Consider the following 20393-nt stretch of genomic DNA (forward strand, 5'->3'; position numbering starts at 1 on the left):
AGCCCTGAGACACTCCTCTAGACAGGCTTACACTGTGTCAAGTATGTCCTCATCACTGTCAATCATCTATCCACAGTAAGACTGATACTCACCTGTAACTGTGAGAACACCTGAGCCCTGTGACACTCCTCTAGACAGGCTCACACTGTGTCAAGTATGTCCTCTTCACTGCCAATCATCTATCCACAGTATGATTGATACTCACCTGTAAATGTGAGAACACCTGAGCCCTGTGACACTCCTCTAGACAGGCTTACACTGTGTCAAGTATGTCCTCATCACTGTCAATCATCTATCCATGGTAAGACTGACACTCACCTGAAACTGTAAGAACACCTGAGCCCTGAGACACTCCTCTAGACAGGCTCACACTGTGTCAAGAATGTCCTCCTCACTGCCAATTATCTATCCACAGTAAGACTGATACTCACCTGTAACTGTGAGAACACCTGAGCCCTGAGATACTCCTCTAGACAGGCTCACACTGTGTCAAGTATGTCCTCCTCACTGCCAATCATCTATCCACAGTATGATTGATACTCACCTGTAAATGTGAGAACACCTGAGCCCTGTGACACTCCTCTAGACAGGCTTACACTGTGTCAAGTATGTCCTCATCACTGTCAATCATCTATCCACAGTAAGACTGATACTCACCTGTAAATGTGAGAACACCTGAGCCCTGAGATACTCCTCTAGACAGGCTTACACTGTGTCAAGTATGTCCTCCTCACTGTCAATCATCTATCCATGGTAAGACTGACACTCACCTGTAACTGTGAGAACACCTGAGCCCTGAGATACTCCTCTAGACAGGCTTACACTGTGTCAAGTATGTCCTCATCACTGCCAATCATCTATCCACAGTAAGACTGATACTCACCTGTAACTGTGAGAACACCTGAGCCCTGAGATACTCCTCTAGACAGGCTCACACTGTGTCAAGTATGTCCTCCTCACTGCCAATCATCTATCCACAGTGATACTCACCTGTAACTGTGAGAACACCTGAGCCCTGAGACACTCCTCTAGACAGGCTCACACTGTGTCAAGAATGTCCTCCTCACTGCCAATTATCTATCCACAGTAAGACTGATACTCACCTGTAACTGTGAGAACACCTGAGCCCTGAGATACTCCTCTAGACAGGCTCACACTGTGTCAAGTATGTCCTCCTCACTGCCAATCATCTATCCACAGTATGATTGATACTCACCTGTAAATGTGAGAACACCTGAGCCCTGTGACACTCCTCTAGACAGGCTTACACTGTGTCAAGTATGTCCTCATCACTGTCAATCATCTATCCACAGTAAGACTGATACTCACCTGTAACTGTGAGAACACCTGAGCCCTGAGATACTCCTCTAGACAGGCTCACACTGTGTCAAGTATGTCCTCCTCACTGCCAATCATCTATCCACAGTATGATTGATACTCACCTGTAAATGTGAGAACACCTGAGCCCTGTGACACTCCTCTAGACAGGCTTACACTGTGTCAAGTATGTCCTCATCACTGTCAATCATCTATCCACAGTAAGACTGATACTCACCTGTAACTGTGAGAACACCTGAGCCCTGAGATACTCCTCTAGACAGGCTTACACTGTGTCAAGTATGTCCTCCTCACTGTCAATCATCTATCCACAGTATGATTGATACTCACCTGTAACTGTAAGAACACCTGAGCCCTGAGACACTCCTCTAGACAGGCTCACACTGTGTCAAGTATGTCCTCATCACTGTCAATCATCTATCCACAGTAAGACTGATACTCACCTGTAACTGTGAGAACACCTGAGCCCTGAGATACTCCTCTAGACAGGCTCACACTGTGTCAAGTATGTCCTCCTCACTGCCAATCATCTATCCACAGTAAGACTGATACTCACCTGTAACTGTGAGAACACCTGAGCCCTGAGATACTCCTCTAGACAGGCTTACACTGTGTCAAGTATGTCCTCCTCACTGCCAATCATCTATCCACAGTGATACTCACCTGTAACTGTGAGAACACCTGAGCCCTGAGACACTCCTCTAGACAGGCTCACACTGTGTCAAGAATGTCCTCCTCACTGCCAATTATCTATCCACAGTAAGACTGATACTCACCTGTAACTGTGAGAACACCTGAGCCCTGAGATACTCCTCTAGACAGGCTCACACTGTGTCAAGTATGTCCTCCTCACTGCCAATTATCTATCCACAGTAAGACTGATACTCACCTGTAACTGTGAGAACACCTGAGCCCTGAGATACTCCTCTAGACAGGCTCACACTGTGTCAAGTATGTCCTCCTCACTGCCAATCATCTATCCACAGTATGATTGATACTCACCTGTAAATGTGAGAACACCTGAGCCCTGTGACACTCCTCTAGACAGGCTCACACTGTGTCAAGTATGTCCTCATCACTGTCAATCATCTATCCACAGTAAGACTGATACTCACCTGTAACTGTGAGAACACCTGAGCCCTGAGATACTCCTCTAGACAGGCTTACACTGTGTCAAGTATGTCCTCATCACTGTCAATCATCTATCCACAGTAAGACTGATACTCACCTGTAACTGTGAGAACACCTGAGCCCTGAGATACTCCTCTAGACAGGCTCACACTGTGTCAAGTATGTCCTCATCACTGCCAATCATCTATCCACAGTGATACTCACCTGTAACTGTGAGAACACCTGAGCCCTGAGATACTCCTCTAGACAGACTGACACTGTGTCAAGTATGTCCTCCTTATTGTCAATCATCTATCCGTGGTAAGACTGACACTCACCTGTAACTGTGAGAACACCTGAGCCCTGAGATACTCCTCTAGACAGGCTCACACTGTGTCAAGTATGTCCTCCTCACTGCCAATCATCTATCCACAGTATGATTGATACTCACCTGTAACTGTGAGAACACCTGAGCCCTGAGACACTCCTCTAGACAGGCTCACACTGTGTCAAGGAGGTCCTCTTCACTGTCAATCATCTATCCACAGTGATACTCACCTGTAACTGTAAGAACACCTGAGCCCTGTGACCCTGTGTCAAGTATGTTCTCCTCACTGCCAATTATCTATCCACAGTGATACTCACCTGTAACTGTGAGAACACCTGAGCCCTATGACACTCCTCTAGACAGGGTGATACTGCATCGAGTACATCTTCCTCACAGCCAATCATCTGCACTATCTCTTGGTCACACTCTATGCCCATAGCCTTGAATGCTATAGCCACTGGTATGTCCTACAACAACAATTCCACCCAACTCTACCTAATGGCGATATACCACTGTATTAATCCTACAAGCAGTTCTGCCATTTGGTCTCCTAGACAACGCAATTTTTGTGACTGCAGTGAGGTGAATTTCTCATGGGTAAGAATAAACAGTCGGATAATTCAAACAAAAAGTCTTCATGACATGAAATATGGCCACTTGCTTCAGGAGCATAGAACTGCATGACTCAGAAGTAATTTCCACAAAAGTGGTGAAACACGTCAAAAGTTTTCATGAAAAGTATATTAAAGGCATTTGCTCGACTATTAATCAGCAAATATTTGTCAGCTGTCAGTGGGTTTCTCTTGTACTGAGAAAACCAATCATTTTCTTACTTACATCAGTGAATGTGTTATGGCGGAGGTAGTACTTCCCATGCTTCACTGATACATAAGTTTTACTCTTCACTTCATGGGTAGAGCTATGAAGAAGATGGAAGTACAACACATGGTCAGCAAACAAGCTGTGATACCAGACAATGATAAACAAATTACATGAAACACGGCAATAACGTATTAAACTTACAGTGCATGTACAGTATGTTACATAAAATGAGATCATAGACAGACTTAAATACGAATAATAAGGACAGTAAAATTGGCATAAATTTAATGTATTTCCCTAATAAAATATGTACACAAATTAAACCGACTGTTAAGTAATCTTTATTAATAAATGTCAATCATACAAACTTGAAAGCTTGGCATGTTACCTGCTAAGCGTCATCAGGTACATGTAGGTAGGTGAACATACACACCCTCAACACCTGGAGGCCACTCTTAGTACATTACCCAAAAACTTATATAACACATTTCTCAAGCTTACATTATTTTCACCTCATATAACCTCTATCCACACTTCCATGGCTAACTTTTCCCCAACTTTTTAACCCATCCACACATTTCCTGTGCAACTACTCTACATTCACACAATTTCAGCCCACATACTCTTCATCCACACTTCATCAGCTAACTTCCCTTTTCATCCACATTTTCTCACCTCACATACTTTCTATACTCATTTTCTCACCTAATGTCCCCTTTTCATCCACATTTTGTCACATCACATGCCTTCTATGCTCACTTCCTCACCTAATGTCCCATTCTCATCCACATTTTCTCACATCACATGAATTCCATACTCACATCCTCACCTAATATTCTCTTCTCATCCACATTTTCTCACCTCACATACCTTCTATCCTCATTTTCTCACCTAATGTCCCATTCTCATCCACATTTTCTCACATCACATGAATTCCATACTCACATCCTCACCTAATATTCCCTTCTCATCCACATTTTCTCACCTCACGCCTCACTATCCACATACTTCAGCAAGCCATCACCTCACCTTGTAACTGAGCACTCTACATTGCCCTTCTTGTCAATATCTACAATCATTCTGTTCTTGGACAGCTGTTCCTGGATGAGTATGACCTTCTCACAGCCCTTCACGATGAAGTACCCTCCTGGATCCATGGGGCACTCATTCAGCTTAGCAAATTCAGCTGGCGACTTCCCGGCTAACACACAGTTAGAGCTGCGCAGCATAATGGGCATTCTACAAGACATTTATTAGCAATGTTACATCTATATTACATACAGCAACAAATGGTTAACATGCTAGGGCATCATGTGGTCGCCGTGAGTTCAAGCCCAACTCATGCTGGCTTCCTCTCCACTATCTCTCAGCAAGGTCTGTCAGCAAACCTGCAAATGAACATAAGCATGCTAACAGTTTCTACTTGCTTTCCTGCCACTATAATGCTGGTCGCTGTCTAGTACATGAAATATTCTTGAATGTTGTGCAGAACACCAATCAAACATAAAATAAAAAAATAAATACACAAAATTCAGGAAGCTGAAGAAATAAGAAAATCTCCTGTCAACATCTGTAAATCAGATTGGTAAATGTCATTAAGGAAGTGGACTTCTATGTAACAGTGTTAGTGTGATTAGGGATAACTGCTAACATTTGAGAAATGAAATTACAACAATGAAACATTGTTCCCTACATCATGACAAGATTAACATTCACAGCTTTTTAAATTTTTTATACTCACTTTTATTAGAAAGATAATCTATTGCAATAAAAAGTAAACATTGTTATAATTCTGTTACCTTCCTATAGGCAGACCCTTGCGAACTATCCTCTGGTTCCCTCGGGTGTACTCAATGTCAACTGTGATTGGAGCTGAATAGGTCATATCTCTCAACCTACACTGTTGTGGATAAATTTTAAGAAAACCAAATTTTTAACTTTTTGAATGATTACCATAAACCCGTACCAAAGGTTGACGGAATCAAAGCATGGTTGTCAGATAAAAACTGTGGAGAAACATGTTACATGTAAATGTCTAGATAATACATGTCCATACTAGCTTCGGAAAACAATAACAATCACTGAGGTCATTGTGAATCAAAGCAGAAACTCATTCATCGAAAAAAAACAAAAAAAACAATAACATAGACAGCAAAGGTAACCAAGACCACAACCATAATCTACATCTCCAATGAGAACATCAGGATAAAACTAGACAATGAAGCTCTGATCCAGTGTAATACTTCTATAAAACACTGAGTTGTATTATCAAAAATTTTGTCAAGTTCCTCTGTAACTCACATTAGCAATTGCAATCCACAATAATAAACATACCTCATGTGGAGATACTGGTTTGGTGATGTTAAATCCTTCCTCCACATCTGGACTGCCCACATATATGTTCAAATACCTTCAACATGAAACAATTTATTAGTATGCTCTAAAATACTTTACTAGGGTAGTGGTCAGGTTTATAGGTGGAGAAATCTGGAATGGGCGCTGAGAAAACCACTGCCCATCAGCAATTAACTGATGAACTTCCCCACTGTATACACTAACATGTTACAATATATATAAAGTTACAAACTGCACACTGTTGTAACATCAAAGTTACAAACTGCCCACTGTTGTAACATCAAAGTTATAAACTGCACACTGTTGTAACATCAAATTTACAGGTAAAAAGTGTACTAAAAAAATGTAACTTCTGGAACAACAGGTTTATTTTCCTCTGATACAAAGATGGCTGATATTTCTAAAGTTATAGTAACACATTAGTATGATTACTATTTCTTTCTTTTTTTTTTGATTGGTGTTTTACACCAAGAATGCCTGTATTTCACTTATACGAGAGCGAGCAGCATTATGGTGGGAGGACAAAGCCCTGGAGAAACCCATGACCATCCACAGGTTGCAGTTAGACCCTCCCACGTAAGACCAGAGAGGAAGCTAGCATCAGCTGGACTTCAACTCACAGTGACCTTATCAGTGAGAGACCCCTGGGTCATTGTACCACACTGGCATGCCAACCACCTCGCAGTGGTGTAACTTCATTTTTTTTTGGTGCCTGCCATCAGGGCAGGTAACAGCCTTAACCTACCTGCCCAAAGCCAATCTTCAACAGCCAAATATTACCAACTAAAATGCCTTTCTCAAAATGGATGACACAATGAAGGACAAAGCATAACATATATTATATAAATTGATCATTCTCCTGTCCTGGTCATACTAACTCAATTAAACTAAATGCTGAGGTCTATAATTTTCAACACTTTCTAATATTTACCTGCCTCAACGATTAATCGTTGGATTAAAAAGCCCTGTAGGTCCAGTCCGCAAGGCACTGCAGGAAGAAGTAGGCATTTAAATCCACTTTGAAACGGCTCCAAACGCCAATTTCTGGTGCGCATTGAAGAGAATAGGACCTTAATTACCACTCCTATGAGTATAAATCCATTCCTGAGTCGAAAAGCTCTTGAAATCCACAGAAATATTTCCTTCTTCCTCGTCAAAATAACTTTGAGCTGCCATGGCAAGTCGGGTGTACTTAAATCTCAGAATAGCACGCCAAAAGATACTCTATGGTCATACAACCTATAGCCATCAGATGATAAAGAGCTGGTAGCATGACCTTTGTTTGGATTTTTCGGAGTAATGTTCATTTGAAAACAGTGCACACCACAAAATTGTAGTTTCTCGTTAGCAATGGATTTGATGTTTAAAACACAAACTCTCCTGTGCCCGGCCTGTACTGGATGTATACATCATGGTTACCGGATCGCAAAGAACCTAGTCACGGAGAACATAGACAACTTCCTCACTCATTGTCAGAACTCTTGTGTGGCGGAGGCACTTTTGTCGAGTTAACAACAACAACAGAAGAGTAAAAGGGTAACACATGATATCCATCAAGCCTTACGAGTTAAATTTATTCGTGAAGGAGAAAATGGGCATCGAGAAATAGTGGCTGCCAAATATGGTAGGCTATGCAAGCCTGTAACATGCCCGCAGCGATTTTTGCCTACATTTGGCATGTGCACAGGCGTGAAGTTACACCACTGACTCGACCAAGGAGGCCCCCAGTATGATTACTAAGACAATGTTGAGCCATAACCTACTACACCATGAAAATAAGCTTACTTCATATAAAACATTGGATCAGCATCTGAAGAGATCTTCTCATTGGCCTTCATGATATTTTTAATCTGGAAAACATGAAAAAATTAGCAACAATAAAGACCATTCTCTGCAATTAACCCACATTTATGTTAAACATACATTTAGTAAGTCCTTACTATTTAAAAGTACATATCACACAAGTATATATCATTTAACTGCATTCATTCATTTTCGTTCTTTTCTAGTTCAATACCTCATCAACGAGAGTAAATGTTGAGAAAAAAGACAGTCTAATTCTTGCTGACGTTTTCAGTCAACTTTGTTTAATAACTCTGTTTAATGTTTTGTAAATTGACAATTTTACTACATTACTGATTATCTATGTGCTTGAGTTCAGTTGACACTATGAATGTCAGGGTACAAATCAACAAAAACAAACACAAAACATGTCCATAACAGACACAACGCAGTGATCTTACATGTACATATTTTACAACTTGAAAAAAAAAAGTACTTTTCATCCACATACAAAAATTACCTCAATATTCACAAAGTAGTTAAAGGAGTCTATGTGTTGCTTGACAAGTCCTTTTACTTTCAAAAAAGCTGGAAGAAGCTTCCACTTATCCTGAAATAAGAAAACACAAAATTTGTTCTGAATGGTCAACATCTCATTGTTAAGAATTTATTTATTTATTTGCTGTATTGGTGTGTAAACACCTTTCTCAAGATTTCATGTGTGTTTTACTAATTATGGCACACCCTGTACACCTTAGTTTGTAAATTAATTAAATAATTAATCTGCAAAAAATTATGCTTTAACTACGCTTCCATCACTGACTTATAACTCGACCAACTGATTATGGATGTGATAAGCAATATCATTCTGAATCTAGGCTGCCCAGGTAGAAATCATGGGGCCAGCTAGTTCATTTGAAACATGCTAATTGAACATGAGCATCGAATAGGAAGAATATCAACTTTTCCTGAATTTTGCCTGTTTACAAATCTGCAAAAATTTCTGTTTTCAAAGAATGTGCTGGCTAGATAAGTTTGTTCTACTAGTCATAGTGGAAAACTAGGACCATATGTATATAATTTCTATTCTAATTTGCACATTATTTTTTACTACTCCCCTTTCTTGCCCATGTTAATTACCCCTAATCTAAGAGGTCATGTTTGATGAAACAGCCAGTTCTGAGACCCTGACCCCTGGCTTGTATCTGTCATTAGATCCTGTTAAAAATACAGGCTACAGCATAACTACACCACTCTGATGATTACATGTAGCATTATCACAAGTATCACTCAGTCCAAAGGCGTAATAACTGTAGCAGTGCTCCACATCAAGCAAAGGACCAAGGGAAGCCCTATCCCTGTAAATCACATTGTCTGATATCCCCAGCTAGAGGTAAGTGGAGTGCTTACTTGGGCTGTCATCTGTTCACAATTTAGATGACGGCACTGGTCTCTGACTGTAGTTTGAGCTGACATAAATATGCTTTATGCAAATATTCCTCAACCTACAGTCAGTATGGCCTAAAACACCAATCACCTACAGTCAGTATGGTGTAAAACACCAATCACCTACAGTCAGTATGGCGTAAAACACCAACCACCTAGAGTCAATATGGCGTAACACACCTATCATCTACAGCCAGTATGGCGTAAAACACCAATCACCTACAGTCAGTGTGGCGTAAAACACCAATCACCTACAGTCAGTATGGCGTAAAAGACCAATCACCTAGTCAGTATCTCAGTGATGCAGCACTAAATAAAAGAGCGGTGGAAATCCGTCCTGCAACAAAGGAGGCACATTACACGTACATGCACCCTAATGATTCCTTCGTCGTCATATGACTGAAAAATTGTTGAGTACGACGTTAAACCCCAAGCACTCACTCACTCACTCACCTAGTCAGTATAGCGTAAAAGACCAATCACCTACAGTCAGTATGGCGTAAAAGACCAATCACCTACAGTCAGTATGGCGCAAAACACCAATCACCTAGAGTCAGTATGGTGTAAAACACCAATCACCTACAGTCAGTATGGTGTAAAACACCAATCACCTACAGTCAGTATGGCGTAACACACCTATCATCTACAGCCAGTATGGCGTAAAAGACCAATCACCTACAGTCAGTGTACTCGGACTACTTGACGAGTGGGACAGGCGTTCTCTCCTCATAAGTCAGGGGACCTCCATGGCTGAGGTTCTCAGCGTGCCAGCACGGCGCAATGACCCAGAAGCCTTTCCCCAATGCATCGCTATCAGTTTAAATCCAGCTCTTGCTGGCTTTCTCTTTGGCTACACATGGGAGGATCTCTCAGCAACCTGCGGATTGTAGTGGGTTTCCCCGGGTTCTGCCAGGTTTTCTCCCACCATGATGTTAGCCGCCATCGTACAAGAGTATGGCGTGAAACACCAATCAAATAAATAAACAAATAAATAAGTTGTAAGTCAGATCGGGAATGTGGGAACAATATGAAGTATGCAGGTGTCATATTCCACCTCTGAACTCAGTGACATTTACGACGATGGTACAGAAGTTAGCACAGTAAACATTGGGATAGTTGCGGCTATCTTGCATGCAAATTGCAACATAGCTTGATCTGCAACAACAACAACATGTTGGCATTCGTGGACAGAAATTAGAAGAACCTTGCCACGCACTTCCACTTTGTCAATCCTAGACACAAGCTTTTCCTTGTCCATTTTCATCATTTCCTCAATGCTTTCCATCTTGCTACCGTTTGTCAGCCCACAGCAACCAAATTCTATCATGAAAACCGAAAGCGCACGCTGCAACCCCTGAGACACCGTTTCTATCTCTAATCGTTGAAGAGCTACGTATTTGGTTCCTTGCCCCCGACTTCATGTCGTGTTACTCGCTTCAGCCATCACATTCAAGGTACGCAGAATACATCAGGGAACCAGACTCCATGGAACCAACATCGAAATGTTCGCTAGTTCAGGTGTATGTAACAAGAGTTTACATGTTACAGTTACATGTACATGCACTACCGATCTGACACCGTGGGGTCTACTTCTAAATGTATTTTGTCTTAAATACATTCAACCGGATTCATGTTACCATTCAACCGGATTTATGGTACCATAAGATTATACATGGCTTTAATTCTGTGTGAAATAAAAAAAAGTTATAAAAACAGGATCAGTGGGGCTTTTATCCCGCCAGTGTATATATGCTTTCTTGCCTTCAACAATTATATTCAAATAAAACACAAGCAACATGCAATCACAGACTTGCAATCAAGATTACATATAGGCCTATATATCCATGCCACATATGACCAGGCCGGTTTCAATTAATTGAAATAAAAAAAACAGTAAAAACCTACAATTACTTTAGGAACAAAGTGGAAAATACAAGAGTGTTAAAAGAAAAGAGTTGAACAATTAAGTGTACGTGAGCTCTTTGTAACCTGGACACAACATGTGTGAATAAACCATGATTATTAACCTTGATTACCGACATTTTATTTACGGTTTTGAAATAGGCTTTGAAAACAGCGTATCAAAATCATATCACATTAACATCAAGCTCTTCATGTCAGGATTTCATGCCGTGGGTTCAGTCAGTGTGATCACATACCGGTACAGTCAGAGGCGTACCGGTATAGGAAGCGATGTACCCTGTAAGGCCGTACGCGCGTTTGAACGTGTTTTAAGTGAAAAAAATATCCATCCTCAAGGTTGTGATGAAGAAGGCCTATAGGCCTACTGCACATTCTGGCACAAATTTAGTTTTACATGTATATACTTATAATTTCCGTTGAAATACCGATAAGAGCTGTTTGAATTGTGAAATATTTATTATATCAGCACATAAGGATAAAACTGAACCATGTTTATTATTCATTGACCAGAGTTATCAGGCCTGTAGGCAGCGAGGTTGAAAGGTGGTGCGGTCGCACACAGGCAAGCGGAACGACTGTCCGAGATTCCAGACGTCCGGAGACACGTTCCAAATGCCCTTTCGACCTATTAAAGTAAATGCAAAGAGACGTATGGAGACTGACTTAATAATATTGAAAATTTGTGTGAAAAGGTGGAGATCATCTGCAACGGGAAGCTACAAGCATCCACAAAATCGCAAAAGGGAATTCCTATTCAACATTATGATAATAATCTAGGTAAACTCGATATTTATATTCTTACGTTCAGTGTTAAACATGCATGGTTTCATAAAACATTGGCATCGTTTGTAAATATTATCGCCTTGCTGAAAATATCCCATAAAATAAGGGAAATACTGCACTGAGTTTTGCGGGGTGCTGGAGCATAAGAAAGTGAAGAAAACACTTCACTGTGGTGTAGGCCTATTTTTTATATGGTTGGGGTGAAAAGTGGAGGGGCCAAAACTTATGCCCCCCCCCCCCCCCCAGTCACACACTTTTGAAGGTGCATGGGCTCGCCCCCCATGCCCCCCCTGATATGCTGCATTACATCATTGTTGTAATATAACTACGTTATATAGATAACAGCCATTGTTGTATGTACCATCAGTGGCGTCGGAACCTGGGGAGGGGGGCCAGGGCACCCCCACTTTTCAAGAGATGGGGACCCAAATACTCAGTCCCCCTCACTTTTTACATGTTAGAGAGTATTTCATCCGACAGGAAACGCTAAGTATCGTTCTAAAAGTTCAGTTTTTCCACATTCGCTGTATGCTAAAATGAACAAAACGACTAGATAAGTCATCGTTTCTTAATCAAACAGATTAAGTGCCTACATATGATTGATTTTTTAACTATATAACTGCGTTTGGCTAACTTCACAACTTTGGCTTCTATACAGTTTAGAGGTAGATTCTCTTTGGTTTTCTCAAGTAGGCCTAACGTGAAGTAAGAAAGTATTCAAATTTATATTAATTTTTTTTATTTTCTTTGGATCAAACAGGCTCTTTTACGACGCCTTTTACATAGTGCAAAAAAGACGCCCATCTATGGTTGTCAAATGAAAGTTGGGGCCCCAATGTAACACCTCGAACCAGCACTCCTAAACTCAACGACATAACTTTATTCTAATCTTTGACATTTTTTTCAGTTTTCGAATCCGTTCTCTTTTAGACCTCACGTCTCGGAGCAACAGTTACATTTAAATGACTGAAAACTATGGTCTGTATTCGACAATAGAGTCACGGAGCATCTGGGCCCTAAGCGGCTCCTGGGCCCTGGCCCAATGTGCTCCGAAAACTGCCACTCCTCACCCGATGCCCCACCTTAAATCTTCAGCCAAATTTGTTTAACCTGGTCCCTCTTACGGCTCTGAACTTTTTCAACCCATGTTTAAAAAGTATCTTCTCAAGAATACGTCTATGAGAATACGGTCACCGAGCCTCCAGGGCCTAAGCGACCCCTGAACCTCGCCTAATGTGATTTTCATTTTCAGCATGTCACGTTTACAACTCTATACCTTCCAGACCCCATCTTCCAAAGCCCCAAAATGGCTGAGATCTCATGTAGGGCAATTTAGAGTCGCGGATCTTCTGCATGGGGTTTAGGCGGCCCCTAGAACCTTTCCCCCCGACCCCTCCCAGTTTTTACTTCCTTCAGACGCCACTCATCATTACATTATATTGGTGCGCCAGGGCTTTTGTGTGTGACTCTCTTCAACCAGGTCATGGCCTATGGGCTAAATGAGTTTACTCCTCGTCGTCATCTGACTGAAAAGTTGGTAAGTGCCGGGACGATGTAAAATGAATGAATGGTTAGGGCTTAACTCCACATTGGCAATATTTCAGCCGTATCGTGGCAAAGATACGATGTAAAACATACAGCATATACATGTATCCATACACGCACGGACTACATACACACCCATACGCACGCGCACACAAATACATATATACATACATAAAACACTAAATTCTGTTTCATTGCCATGGATTTAAATTTGCGTGTTAAAATACAGTGATTTCGTCTACGTTGAAGCCGTTTCCTTCATACCTAAACCGATTCACCACCATATACTAATGTATAAGACAACTTTTGTTGCTTTGTCTCGGTGTTTAGGTTTATATGTAAGGAATTTCCTTGTTTTAGGAACTATTTGCTATGGTGCGATGCTTTTTCCGGGACAGTTCTTTCCCAATTTGTTATGTTAGCTACATTGTATTCATGCGTGAAAATTCATTGGCTAATCTCACATAATGTATGTGAATGGTTGCCTGATTGGATTCTCTCGTACACTGCTTTGATTTGACTGGCTGGCGACTTCTTGGACACATCAACATCGTATATATATGGTGATACCAGCCTTCTAAGTGTACATGGTGTCACTATAGAGAAGATACGTCTCGAATTTGGAAAGATTACCGCTTGTTTCTGTCTGGTACAAAATTAGTGCCTAAAGGCCAACTTCTACTAGCGTTCCTCAGTATAATTCCCCCATGGCACATGGTTTAGCGTGCAATCAGTCTGCGCATGACAGGAGGGATTACACGGCGGAATGAACTACGTAGAGTAGGATGCTCAACGGATTATAACGGTTCATCTGACCGTATATAGGACTCCACATCCTGGTACTGACCTGGAGCTTGTGTGTTTCCATCAAGAGGCTATAGTATATAATTTCAACAGAAGTTGTCTTCTTTACTAAAATCAAACACACTATCCGAATCAACTTACAGAACATTGACGAACTCATTAGCTAATACAACCGTAATAAACTTCTCTCAAGACTTAAATATCCAAGAAATGAAGAAACAAGTGTTTTACTCTCAGCGTCTTGAAGGATTAAGGGTTAAACACGATATGTACACGATATATATGTACATATACATGTTTATGATTATATCGGTTGATGCAGATCTAGATTAGCCTGTCTGCCTGAGAACCTTCCATGTCTGAGATAGTAAAAGCGCTGGCTGTGAATATCAAGCCCTTGTATTGAGGCTGCGTGTTCGAACCCAACTCTGTCTGTTTCGCGGATGCGGCTTTAAGACAGTAGGTTTGTCAGGGACCTACAGCCAAGTCCATCGTGGTTTATTTTAACCACTCCGGAGCCATAAACCTGACCATAGTCACATAAGTGAAAAATTTTTGAGGCGCTAAACATTAATTGAATAAATCTTGTAATGTCTCAGACTATAAATATTTGGACCGATCAGTAGAACGAAGGCTTTCGCCTTACTCAGTAGAGAGATCCAGTTTGTCTGGCTCTAGCTGGTGTCTTTAGCTTAACCAGTTAATTACCCATGCAGATTTCATGAAAAAGAGATGTGAGACTGTGCGTCTAGTTTGTTGCCTCATAAACATTAAGATAAGCAAAGTTTATGGGTCAGAGTGTTCAAGACTGGCCCAAGATGACCCAATGTAAATCTTTAAAGGTGTAACCCTACAACATGAAGCTAAATGACACAAAAGAAAGAGACACGGTTTAGATTTAAATGTGTTGTCTTTGCTACATGTGTTCAGCTTGACCCTTACAGGTTTCGGACTAGACAACTGTAAAAGTAGTGTCAGTCTGGTGGAAGGCATGACATGACAAAACCTTTCTTGCGACGCACTCTGGTTTCATATTGTATAAGTTTCGTGCATGGCGTCAAAAAATAATCCATTAAGGAAATAAATACATTTATCGAATGCACGTTCGATTCATCTGTATCCGTGACTCTAGCTTAAACGCTGTCTAAATTACGATATCTGACTGTATGATTAAGGATGTCTGGGTGTATGATTTACGGCATTTGGTTGTAGGGTTTACATTATCTGGCTATATAATGTGTGGTGCCCGAAAAAAATTTACGACAAGATCTTTCCGAGGTGAATTTCCATTATGACACAGGGTCTGTATGTACAAATTTTGTCTGTATCGCTCATGTATAAAACTGTCACATCTTTAGTCTTGGGGTTCTCGCAGACAAACGCTGGACAGCTCAACTCTGTCTTTGATATATTGCAGCTGGTATGTCTGTAGGGAGTCTTTAGGATCTCAAACGTAATAAGCGAGCTGCAGCAGCACTGAGGGATATCTGCGCTCACGGTATACAGTATTTATCATGGCGGAGGCCGACTGTCTAGAGCTCTCCTTGAATTCACTTAGTCATATAAGCCGGTGATAAAGGAGAAGCCCTAGAGAAGATACATTGGTACAGTTATCCCCATTCCAGACGCGAAAGGCTGAAAATTGTGATAATTTACACAAAACGTCCCATTCATCACAGACGATTCAGATATAAAATGATAATGAACTCTGCTGATGTCTTGTGGGATGGCATGATGGCTGGCATTATAGAGTCATTGTACATCTCAGTTTGATAAATACACGAACTCTAACGTGTATGGAATGCTCACAGATGATTTAAGATTCATCTAGAATCATCTGCAATCTTTCTATATTTAGGTGGTACATAGAACTGTATAATATATAGCGATAACCCTCGTCTCAGTCCATCGAAAGGTGATCATAAAGATCCTAAGAATATATTCCTCTCTGAAAGCTTTCGAAAGGTTTCCTATTTTTTCTTTCTTTCTTGTTTTTTTTTTTTTTCTTCTTCTTCTTTTTTTTTGACAGAGGTTACAATTATCTCTTTAGATGATAGCTTGAATTCGATTTATTCAATGTTATAGGAGTAATGGTCAACACGAACACTCCTGAATTCCACATCGAGCTGTGAGAAATACTCTGTTTGAAATACCTTCGGTGTTGATTTCAAGACATTTTCACATAGCTTTGGGCAAAACAATTCGAGAAACGCGCTATCTTTTACAGCAGATTTTAAGGATCGTTGGTATAATGACAAGACGAGAACGTTTATTGCACTTCATTTGGAACCATTGCATTTGATTTGTCAGACAGGCCTTGAGATAGCCGATAAATGTCCATCTACATGGGCCATGAACGTATCCACATCTCTTGGCCTCTGGCGATAATATTTTCAATAATCACGAAGTGTGTGTATAGTGGGAAATGCACACATTTTTTGAGTTGGTCTTGAATTTGTGCCATTCACTATCCCACCATGCATAATAATATGCAATATCCTATAGGTATGCTAAATCAAGCAGCCAGGCAAGAGACTGTGCGTGCCATTGCCTTGGTTCTGCAGTGTCTAGATATGCACATTTTGCCAGACGGTCTTGTTGGCATTTGTTTCCCATCACTATTCGATCATGTGTAATAACAGACAGTCCCTATAGGTGTGTTAAATCAGATCAGACTAAAGACTGTATAATTGTCTTGGTGGACGTTAACGTGTTAATGGAAATACTGGGATTTTCTCTAGTAGTTTGCCGTTTGCCAGTGCCACTGCTGAATATAATACGAGCTCTATTCCAGAAATATATTTGTATATCCATATTATCTGCATCTGTGATAAAAAGTGAGCATAATGCTCAGAAAAAAATTCAGCTCTGCTATCTGCAAATGCAAATCTTTTAATTTAGTACATACCTATGAACAGATCTATAATGCCTTCGGGTTGATCTTATCTTCCGCCATGCCGAAACCTAGCCAAACTAAGCCTGTGTACTGGAACACACCGCCAGGCGTCAGAATCAGGATTTAAACATAACAGTCTGCCGTTTGTAAACACAACACGTCCCTTATTGACACTGAACTCCGGTAAACCCTAATCTTTTAGGGGAACTGCGAGACTAACTGTAGTGAAAGTGTTGTTTATTGCCATCGATCTGATTGCGATGATGGAATCATTACACGTCACGATAGCTATAAGAAAATTAAGTGTTAACTATTTTCTCGCTCTAACTTTATTTTCCTCTATAGGGTTCAGTATATGTTTTATCGTTTTAATTTTGTCGGAATAAAAGTCGTCATGATTTCTTTGCTAGACATGAAGGAATTGACCAATCACTGGTACTCACGATTGTCTTGTTGGGCCTCAGGGGACTGGCCGATCACTGCTGGTCATGGTGGCCTTGGTGGACTTGAGGGAGACTGACCCATCACTGGTGGTCACGATGACCTTGCAGGCCATGAGGGCATTGACCAATCACTGGTGATCATGATGGCATTGCTGGCCATGAGGGCATTGACCATTCACTGTTGGTCATGATGGCCTTATTGGCCATGAGGGCAGTGACTGACCAATCACTGATGGCCAAAATGGTCTTGCTGGCCGTGAGGGCATTGATCAATCATTCGTTGTCTTGGTTTTTCAGTAATACAGCTGCTTTAGAGGTAAGTTGACAAGAGGCCATATTTCACCGGTTACGTGTGACCATTTGCCAGCTATCATACTGTCGTTGCTGCACTGTTTTTTCTCTCTGTGATGTGCGTCTTAATTGTGTAACTACATGTATCTTGAAAATAATCTGGTCATGTATCTATGACAGGCCGAAACTGTAAAAAAGTTTTGTGAGCGCAGTCGTGAACGAAATTGCAGCGCGTATGAATAGAATCAGAAATATGACGAAGATACGTAATGATCCAGGAGCCTCTCAACAATGCGGCCGCTGTGAGTTCAAGTCCAGCTCTTGCTGGCTTCCTCTCCGGCCGTACGTGGGAAGGCCTGTCAGCAGCCTGCGGATGGTCGTGGGTTTCTGCCAGGCTCTGCCCGGTTTCCTCCCACCATAATGCTGGCCGCCGTCGTATAAGTGAAACATTCTTGAGTACGGCGTAAAATACCAATCAAATAAATAAATAGATAAACGACGAAGATGTTGCTTATGCTTATTTTTTTCACGAATGCAACAGATAAACTGATACACATTTACATACATATAGAGAAAATGTCAGGATATACATAATAAATAGAATTCGCGTCTCGTGGGTTATCATTTCCACCTCTCACTCGAACAATATTTATGGTATTCAACCTTTACGGTGCAATATCCTCTATAGAGTGCATGAAGTTTCTGAAGAAATATCCAAATTATTGCTATCATTTATGAGTCAAATCTGCACAGGGACATTTCCGCAGAAATAATATTTTGTTATCTCGCAATACTCTATTGTTAAAGAGAAACTGCTTTTGTCGTAATTGAGATGCAGTTATTAAAACTGTCACAATCAACACCAACAATTCCTTAGATATTAAGGGTAAAATTATGCAATCGTCCGGCATCATAAGCTATATATTTGACATCTAACCATGTAGGGGCGTATAAACATCGATTAATGTCACTTAAGGCTATGGTTTTAGACTTTAACATTTATTCATTTAGTACAAAATGGCAACTGACTGCTGGTAGCTCAATGTATATATGTCGGAACCATAGAACCTATATTTACATGAATGCTGGCCGCCGTCGTATAAGTGAAATATTCTTGAGTACACCGTAAAACACTCATCAAATAAATAAATAAATAAATATATTTACATGTGACCTACATCACATCGTCTACTTCATGCTACAGTTGTACGCGCAACAATTTACACGTTTGGTAGCAAATGACTTCTTTTTTGACAACATTACCATGTAGGCGTGCTACCTACTTTTGTCCTGGAGGCTCTCACCAAACTCTTTCCCAATCCACCTGTGCTGGCTTTACTCACCAGATTGAAAAACACATCTGTGCTTTCCACCCTTTTACACTCCAGTCAATCTTTGTTGTGAAAAAGCGACGACCATGGAGTATAGAACTGTCAGCGGCATGTGTCATCTTTAAGGTTGGCTGATAGCGCTGTGAAATTGAGAATAGACGGAGGAGAAAAAGTAATCAAGGAGAATCCTTCAAGTGAATCGGTTTCGATCGATTTTCTTGAAGCTGTTAACAGATTCATGGTACGGGGTTTTATTAGCTGTTTTGTTGACTGGGTCGATTAGGAGTCTACCCTGGGTGGTATTGTGCAATCAGTGATTTATGGAGGTCAGAGACTGAGGCCTGGGTGAGGAATTAGGGGGGTTATCTCGCCATGGTTCTCGCTTACCTTAAAAGGGCAAACTCACCATTCGGATTTTTACTTGTTATAGACCAATTTAAAAGAAACGAAAATATACTTCATCCCGCATAAAGTTTAAGCAGCGTATACCTTTTTAGTATTGTAATGTTGCTTAACCGAAATATCACAGTTTAATGTAAGCTAAAACGCTCACATTCTGAAAGTCGAAAGCACAACCATGTTATCAATTCTGTTTTGCCTTTCAGCAATATATCGTTGTGTCCAGTTTCTTTTACATGGCGTATCCAGTGGTCTTGCAAGAATTCCAGATTAAAATTTGATTCGCAGAGTTACTATGGCCATTAAGGTCTGTTTCTATCGCTCTTCCGAAATAAATGAATGGTTATATATAAAACAAAGAGCTAGTAGTTAAGATGTAGAATGACCCGAAGAACAAGTCTACAAACCCAAAAACCTGCCAAGTTTGGGAAAGTATTTAAAATCAGACAAATAAAACACGGTGAACTATTGTTACAGTATATTATTGGTGTATGGACTATATATTATGTGTGAAATTTTGAGCAATTTAAGGTTCTAGTTTTTGCTTTATTTGTTACACGTGACATTGGTCTATGGCCGACAATATGCATGTACAAACACTGACTAATAACTAACAGAGTAAACAACCCTTCGCAGTTTTTATGCATGCTCTATCTGGATTATACAACGAACAATATTACAGTCAGGACACACACAGCTGTGCTCAAAGCTTTGGCAATTCTTTACATCTACTTTAAATAATATGGTAATATAACCTACAGATTGCGCTTGATGTCATCTGGTTTAATGTCGGTTTC

General features: G+C 40.6%; 1 protein-coding gene across 2 annotated transcripts in view; it reads right to left on the minus strand.

The window, feature by feature from the left end:
• Positions 1-10499, minus strand: part of LOC135461559 (DNA-directed RNA polymerase III subunit RPC2-like) — a 32077-nt gene extending 21578 nt beyond the window's left edge. For both annotated transcript variants that reach the window (XR_010443374.1, XM_064738713.1), the window contains exons 1-8: positions 10398-10499; positions 8256-8345; positions 7739-7803; positions 5933-6008; positions 5398-5498; positions 4628-4837; positions 3614-3695; positions 3094-3243 (exon numbers count right to left, since the gene is read on the minus strand). Coding sequence is in view for 1 of the 2 variants with exons in the window: in XM_064738713.1 (XP_064594783.1) it covers positions 3094-3243; positions 3614-3695; positions 4628-4837; positions 5398-5498; positions 5933-6008; positions 7739-7803; positions 8256-8345; positions 10398-10466 (843 nt within the window). In the remaining variant the exon portion in view is untranslated. The remainder of the gene's footprint in view (positions 1-3093; positions 3244-3613; positions 3696-4627; positions 4838-5397; positions 5499-5932; positions 6009-7738; positions 7804-8255; positions 8346-10397) is intronic.
• Between the last annotated feature and the right edge of the window lie 9894 nt (positions 10500-20393).

The sequence above is a fragment of the Liolophura sinensis genome, chromosome 1, assembly GCF_032854445.1.
Source record: "Liolophura sinensis isolate JHLJ2023 chromosome 1, CUHK_Ljap_v2, whole genome shotgun sequence".
Lineage (NCBI taxonomy): Eukaryota > Metazoa > Mollusca > Polyplacophora > Chitonida > Chitonidae > Liolophura > Liolophura sinensis.